This window comes from Camponotus floridanus, unplaced genomic scaffold (genome assembly GCF_003227725.1).
Source record: "Camponotus floridanus strain SB8 unplaced genomic scaffold, Cflo_v7.5 scaffold1, whole genome shotgun sequence".
Classification (NCBI taxonomy): domain Eukaryota; kingdom Metazoa; phylum Arthropoda; class Insecta; order Hymenoptera; family Formicidae; genus Camponotus; species Camponotus floridanus.
The window spans coordinates 8,136,080-8,143,698 of NW_020229214.1; the positions used below are offsets into that span (position 1 = coordinate 8,136,080).

The 7,619-nt window shown below is 42.6% G+C and overlaps 1 protein-coding gene across 4 annotated transcripts; it reads right to left on the reverse strand.

Moving 5' to 3' along the window:
* Window positions 1-672: 672 nt before the first annotated feature.
* Window positions 673-6,371, reverse strand: LOC105251357 (inositol-trisphosphate 3-kinase homolog). Of its 4 annotated transcripts, none has more exons than XM_020027587.2 (5): window positions 5,692-6,371; window positions 2,495-2,822; window positions 2,190-2,398; window positions 1,606-2,077; window positions 673-1,466 (listed from the first exon to the last, which is right to left on the reverse strand). In XM_020027587.2, the coding sequence occupies exons 1-5, from the start codon at window positions 5,721-5,723 to the stop codon at window positions 1,257-1,259; spliced, it is 1,251 nt and encodes a 416-aa protein (XP_019883146.1). In that variant the 5' UTR covers window positions 5,724-6,371; the 3' UTR covers window positions 673-1,256. The 4 variants fall into 4 exon arrangements, with proteins under 4 accessions (XP_019883146.1, XP_011256415.1, XP_011256417.1 ...); XM_011258113.3 differs by having other exon boundaries at window positions 2,495-2,806; window positions 5,692-6,368; XM_011258115.3 differs by lacking the exon at window positions 5,692-6,371 and adding an exon at window positions 5,090-5,109 and having other exon boundaries at window positions 2,495-2,806.
* Between the last annotated feature and the right edge of the window lie 1,248 nt (window positions 6,372-7,619).

Below are 7,619 nucleotides of genomic sequence, written 5' to 3' on the forward strand. Positions count from 1 at the left end.
CGTGCGTTTCGCACACACACATCACACACGCAACACACACGCACATACACACATGGATATATTCCACCTCTACTCGTCGCTGTCGCTGTTACCGCTACGGAGAGTCGCGCGATTTTCGCGCTGTTTATTTTTAAAAGAGCGGTTAGAGTCTGTATGCGTGTACGTGTCCGTGTAGGTACGTACATATACTTTGAGAGACGCTGACGTGACTTGTTAGACATACACACACATACACGTATCGCTGTTTTTATTTTGCGATGCACGATAAAGGTAAAGTTTTTTTTTTTTGCTCGCTCTTGATGTTCTCGATTTAATTATCGATTATGAAATAGATCCTGACATATCTGATTAGCGATAATGGTCGGTAATTGATAAATGTTCAGCTATTGTGACTCATTATTCCCATCATATATTATTATATATTACTCCATTATGACTAATGTCTCTTTTTCTTTTCCAAATCGTGAAAAAAATAATATAGATAAAATGTGTTATATATTATACTTGTTTTAAATAAAATAATAAAAATGTTGTATATTGTTGAATAATTTGTAGCTGCAGATTGTACGTGTAAAAAAATGAAAAAAAAAAATGCTTTAATTATATAAATACAACTATCGAATTTACGGGTTTTTTAAGGACACGTTAATATATCTAAAATAGAAAAACTAATTTACATAAATGTATATGAAGATTTATTCCTTACTACAAGTTCAAACACACGAAGCGATCGAGCACGCGACGAGTACTCTTTAGAAAAAGTAAGAACGCATTGTTATTATCATTATTATTCCTATAACGTATAAGCACTTCTCATAAATAAGTTTCGCCTAATTTACAAATTAGAGTTACTTATCGCTATCTTAAAAACTACTTTTGTACATTACACGTTTGTACATGGAGTAATGCGTTGCGGATTTCGTTTCAAGATGTCTCTTACAAAAATTCGCGCGAAATGCAATAGAAAGCAGTCTTTCGTGTTAAAATACCAATACATATATATATCGATGACATAAATAGCGAACACGTCGAAAACTTGCGATCAAAAAAAGTGAGTGAAAAAGAAACAAGTACTAGTACACGTCACTTTTATGATTATCAAAACTTCTTACTTATATTCTACTTTTCGATTATGATGCGACTATTGAATTGAAGATTATTTAAACAAAAAGAAATGATGTAATACAAATACTTTTTTCGCTCGAAAAAATGTTTTTAGTGCAGAAAGAAATATCTCTGAACGTTGCCGTGCAAATTTATTTAGTATTTATGGAGAAAATTTCTTCCATGGTCGAAATTAGATTGTCTAATCCAAATAGAAAACCCTCTTCATGGTTGCCTTCCTCCCAAGGACGCCTATGCGTAAGCTTCCGTCCATTCGGTACCTCGCGTGTCTTTGCGAAATCTATTAGCCAAACGCCCACCTTTTCGCTATCGTAGATTATAAAGATACTACTGCCAATCACCTGTGTAATGAAAGATGCAATAATGTCATACATTTTTACAATCAAGCATATATAGTCAAAATATCATGAGATGAATAAATGTATGAAATTCAATGACAATCGATGTATAAAAGTTTAAAAAAATAAAATAATATAATACCTCGTGGGATTTAAAATATTCGGACTCTTCAATCTTGATTCGTAAATTTTTGAGGCGTGCAAGAATTTTTTGACGGGTGTCCTCGCGCCTATCGAGAAACTGCCTTATGATGTCGAGTACATCCGAATGCGACTTGACCTTCTTGAGATCAGTGATCGGTGGCGCGCCCGGCAATTTCATCGCCTCGATGCGAAAACCGTGGCTGCAAGTCGAGCTCTGTTGCTCACGGAATTGCATATACCGTAATTTGGTTACGGCGCGTTGCTCGTGCTCCAACTGGGTCGGCGCGTCCGGATCGACGGCTATCATCTTCTGATAGAGATCCGGCCTGGCGGTGGTCTTGGATACCTCGGACTCGAGAAAGGTCCGCGTGCCCATCTTGATATCCATCACGTGGGGATCGTTGAAACCAAACAGCAAATCCTGCAGCTCGATAAACGTATCGCCCTTGTATTCGACCTCTCGGTAATATCTGAAAAGAGCGATATTTAATATCTGAGATGGCGACACATTAAGCATTCCGCTACGTTCTTTCTTTATCACTTACATCACTTTAATAAAAGACAAAAGTATTTTATATATACCTCGGTATGCAATCCCGCAACGCTTCTTCTTTGCTCAGAGTCTCATAAACGATGCGCTCTGTGTTTTCGGCGCCGCCCGTTTTCCTTTTCCAGACAGTGCCCGGACCGGCAGGTGCGAAACCATCCGGATGGCCCGACAATTGAAACCAGGACTTTAATCGGTTCTTCAGCAGCACATCGCTCGCCGGCGCCGTCAGATCCAGAGCATTCTGCAGCATCGCAAAGTTGTTACGTTGAGACAATTTTTTCATAGAAAACGAATAACGATAATTAATCGAGTATTTGGAAAGTAGGTGCACACGTACCAGGGCGAGAAATTTCAGGGAGAGATCGGCATCGTCCGGCATCGTCGCGTCGGACAGGACCAGGGGGAATTGTTCCATCTTCCGGATGGTGGCCGGATCATTGGGCAATTTGGCGAGCGAGTGAGACGATCTGGAGCCGGCGCTGCTGGAGCGGCTGTTGTGGGAGCCCGTCGAGGTGCTTCGTCGCCATTGACGGAAAGCGCTGTAGCTGCTGCTGCTGTTGCTACTGCCGGACCCATCCTTATGTCGACGGTGATCCTTGCTGCCCGTCGAATCATGATTGCTCAATCGGGTCTGCTCCTTGCTCGAGGGCTGCAACCAGAGAGATCTACTAAGAATTTAATCCAATCGCCTCGAAATTTCAGTCGTCCGGAACCGGGGAAACGATACGCGAAACAAAATATCCGAGGCGATAACTGATATTCCTTCGATCGCGATCAACGATTCCAAGATCGAATCCCCAAGAGTTATTCCGACCGCTTTTCGATAGAGAAATCGTTCGAAGGTTGTTTATCATTATTCGCGTTAAGTCGCGTTTTCGCCACTTTTCGATGCGAATGCTCGATTTCGCGATACGCCATTCATTTTAATCTTCGTGGCAAGGTCCGCGTCGTAATTCGGCCGTGATTTCGACCTCGATCATTGGCTCTCCTATGCTCGGACGTAAACATTGATTACACGAGAAAAATTAATCGAACGAATCGTACCGAACAGAGAATAAATCGTACAAATTTATCTCTCATTATACAACAAGAGACAGGAAGAAGAAAAGAAAGGAAACGTATGTCAACCGCAGCCGGCGATATTCGTACGGATATTCGTGCGTTCCTCGAGAGATCGCAGAAAAAGACTACGAGAGCACGATCGTTTCGTAAATATTTCGACTCTTTCTCTCTCTCTCTCTCGAACTATCCATTGACGTCATTGGCGTCTTTTATTCGAATTGTACCGGTCGTCCCGGGGACCGATCGAAATGTCGAGGCTCATAATAATGCGAGGTGCTGTATATAGATGATGGTAAATGACACGCACCACATTCCACTTGTTGATTATGCAGATATACTACAGATTTCTTCATGCAAATTATTTTTCAGTTAATTAATCTTTTTTCTGTTGACGCGCGATTTCTAGTTTTCTTCCGTTTGACGTATGCCATTAAAATTCCAGAGAAGAGAAAAAAACACGGAGAGAATATACCCCCTCTCTCTCTTGCTGTCAATTAAGGTTCTTTTTCTACTATAACAATTAATCATAATTTCTGCGGTGAGGGATTCGAACAAAAAGCGGAAACGTTACTCTAAAGATATCATTATTCGATTTGCGCAAAAATTGTAATTGCACGATACCTTGATCGCATCCACGCGAACAGAAGATCGTTATAAATTGCCGTAAATTATCGAAGATTGCTCAGTGATTTAAAGATGAGTCATTAAATTGTTTCTTTACCTAGAGCGTAGCAAAAATTTTCGACGCGTCAAGAGCGAGTAAGATCGGCAGACACGGTAAAGATACCCGGTAAAGATACGGTATCGCGGAAAGGAAAAACAAACCGTAGACAAAAACAGGCGATCGTATGTGTGTACAAAACGAGACTCTCTCGCGATTCGTCGAGGAAAAATAAATGAGCGTTAATGAATGTTAATTGCGCCTCCGCGCGCGGTCTCGCCTGTCAAATTTGACGCGTCTCACCCTCGGCCATTCATCGCGTCGCGAATCGCCGTAATGCGGCTTTTGTGGCGAAAATAATCGGGCTGATAAACGGCGCGCTTTTATAAATACACGTGGCGTCTGCCACGAGGAGGAGGGCCCTTAAATTCTCGCAACGCTCGACGTTATCCTTCTCGCTTTTACGTCGTCCGCGTATTTAATTCTCGACGTGCATGTGGAATTGTCATACCTCAATTTCACGAGGCGAAACGCGTGATTCGCGGCGTTCCGCTCGACGGTAACAAGTGTATCCGCGCTCGCGCTCGAAAACTGTGTCAACGCGCGCCTCGAGCGATCTCTCTCGCAGTCGCGTACCGCTCCGCGAAACCCTAGGGCATCCTTTTACCGTCCTCGAAACCGGATCGCCCTTCCTGGCCGAGCGAATTTTGCCGGAATTATCGAACGATGGTCGTTCTTTTTTTCTCGAAATTGCGTCATAATCAATAGTAAACCTTTGGCACACGTGCATTTATTAAGGCGTTAAATATATTTTTAAAACTGCATAGCTGATCGCGTGCGTCACATAATAGGAAAAACATGGATCGCGCGTTATTTTTTTACACGTATCTCTCGTATCAAGGTTTATCAATGATTAATGCATCGCGCGATGTCGTGAGATAAGACGATTTTCTGCTGTAAGAACGAATGCTCGCGTTCGTGGAAAGGATCCTCGGTCGTTTCCTCGGCGAAGAAAGTCGGAAGGCGATGCTCGAAAGAAGGTGTACGTCACTGCGCTCGAGCGACCTCCTGTTGCGCCAGTTTGTACGTACACATACGCACACCTACACACACACACGCACGCAAATACATACGCACAAGTGTGTCTCTTTCGCGTGGCGAAAAATGATTTTACGCACGCGCGCGCAAATATTTGCGATAATAAATTACCATAATTCCATCGGAGAGACAAGCGTATCTCTCGCGATGCTATTCGCCAGCTCTTCGATAGGACGAAACTCGGCAAACTGGCGAGCGATTACGGACATTTGACGTTACGAATTCCGGGCCGACTTTGGACCGAATTAAGCCGCGCGAATACAAGTTATCTTTGTACTTTTAATACACCGTGTATGATACATTCGTTCGTCGAGCGAGATGAAATCGTGGACGCGGAGCGCTGGCAAGTGGGGTGGATACACCAGGTCAATGATCTTCCGTTGGAAACCGGGTGGTCGAACCGACGATTCGAATCGACGTTGGGACGACACGTTTCAATCCCCCGTGCGTGCACGTACGCATGTGCGTGCCGATTAACAGATTACACGTATTACATTACGACGGGATCTTTTTGCGTTCGCGATTTACATCAATCTAAAGCATATACGCACAGCTGCGCGATGCGGGAACGTCCTCGCGGGGTATCTCGCATTTCGCATTCCGTTGACATTTAATGGCCGTTTCGCGATTGACATTCGCGACGGACGCGGCTGACGCGCCTCGGCGGGGGAGGGAGGGGTCCGGGAAATTCGCGGGACGGGGGCGAGGCGTACCTTGTTGAAGTGCGTCTGAAGAAGCCGCTCATACTGGTCGACCGCACGCAGGCAGAGCCTCGTGGTGAACGCTTCCATTCGGGCTGGCAGGGGCGCGTGGCACACGCTGCTCGACATTATTCACTCCGTTTGAGGGCAGGCTCGGTAGGTCACACTCGACACGATTGATACGCGGTCGCGTGACGCACGTACGTACGCGATACGCGCGAAAGGAAGGCTTCTCGCGGTCCCTCGCAGCCAACAAACACTCTTTTACCGTCGTCGTGGCTCGCGGGCGAACCTAACCTCCATCGAGCGTGTCGCCGAGATCATCGCCGGCCCCGATGCCGCTGACGAATGCGAGACCCACACCTACGCCCTACGCTCGCGGGTGCCCCGAGTCGCCGATTGGCCGCTCGCCGCGTTCCTCCCGTCCTTCTCGCTCTCGGTGCATTTCTCCTCCCGTTCCTCGATCTCTCTCTCTCTCTTTCTGTCTTTCTCTGGCGTATAATTCTCTGTCGCTCTTGCGCTCGATATTCTCCTCTTCTTATCAATTCTTATTCTTATTATCTTCTTGCTCCCTCGCGACTGCGTCAGCCGCTTCTGCGCTTCGGGCGACGAGACGAGGTCTCGTTTGATGACGTCAGCGCGCGATGCGTGCACCGTGAACCGTGAGTGGAACTGAGCGACGAAAGAGCGCGAATGTAGTTTTATCGGTGCGTTCTCCCTCTCCGACTCGACGGCACGTTTCGACGTAAGTTGCCTGGCAATTTGCGGTTAGGAGGAGGCTGTGAGGAATAAATCGGACCCCCTTTTTTCGAGCTCGAAGGATCGTCGCCCGGCCGTCTTTGCGCCGAGAAAGCGAGTCCTAAAGATGCTTATCGACGTTATCAAATATTTGATAATTTTATTTAGTATCGAGTGCAATTTTGAGTTCTTAAAATGGTTTTGAATGATTTTTAAGAGCTAATTATATTATACATGTAATATTATATAATTATGTTTGTTGAATAATTAAATATAAATTAAATTTAAATTAAATATAAATATTTGGGAATATTCTGCTTTTATATATATGATTATTACTGCGCGAGAAATTCTGAAATTTGAAAAAAATTTAAATAAATTACGTGAGAAAATTTAAATAATTTAAAATTTAAATAATTTACGTAGGAAACTACATTGTAATTTTGTATAGATTCTTTAAAAGTATCGTCTATTCGCTATACTCGATATAATCATTATTTATTCAGTTAATATAAATAATTTTTAAATTAATATTGATATATTCGTATATGATATTTTAGTTCGGTATCGATATTTGTTTCTTTTTATTTGAGCAGTTCTATTTCATTAAGAGAATATCGAGTGTCAGATTTTCATATTCTTTCTCTCATCAGAATTCTCTCTCAAAAATCTTTTTCTCTTTTTCTTTTGAATTCTCGTACGTCATCCTGTTATATTCTATACATATGCATGATATATACAAAAATATTTTCATTATAAACATAAGTATTTAAATAACAAATACAAAAAAATAGAAAAAGATGTAAGAAAAGGAAGAAAACAAAGAAATAAAAAAATAATCTCGATATAATTGCAATTTCGTTTTATGTCAATCTGTTTCATCCAAAATTTTACGTCATTTTAAATTTAAATTCGTTTCGATCGCAAATTATTGATTCTTTCCCTATCATACAATTCTATTTTGTTTGATTCATGAAAATTTGTTCGCGTCTTGTATGATTAAATCATCCGACAAGGATACTTTTCCTTGAATAATACTGTCTCTATTCAACCGGATCTATTCAACATTTTTCGAACTTGACGTAAGCTCATTTTCATTTAAACTGGTAACAACCAAGCTTTTCGGAATTCGTATCGGAGAATTAGCTGATTCACTTCCGGTTAACGTACGCACATAAAATAAATTCATAATTACGGCGATG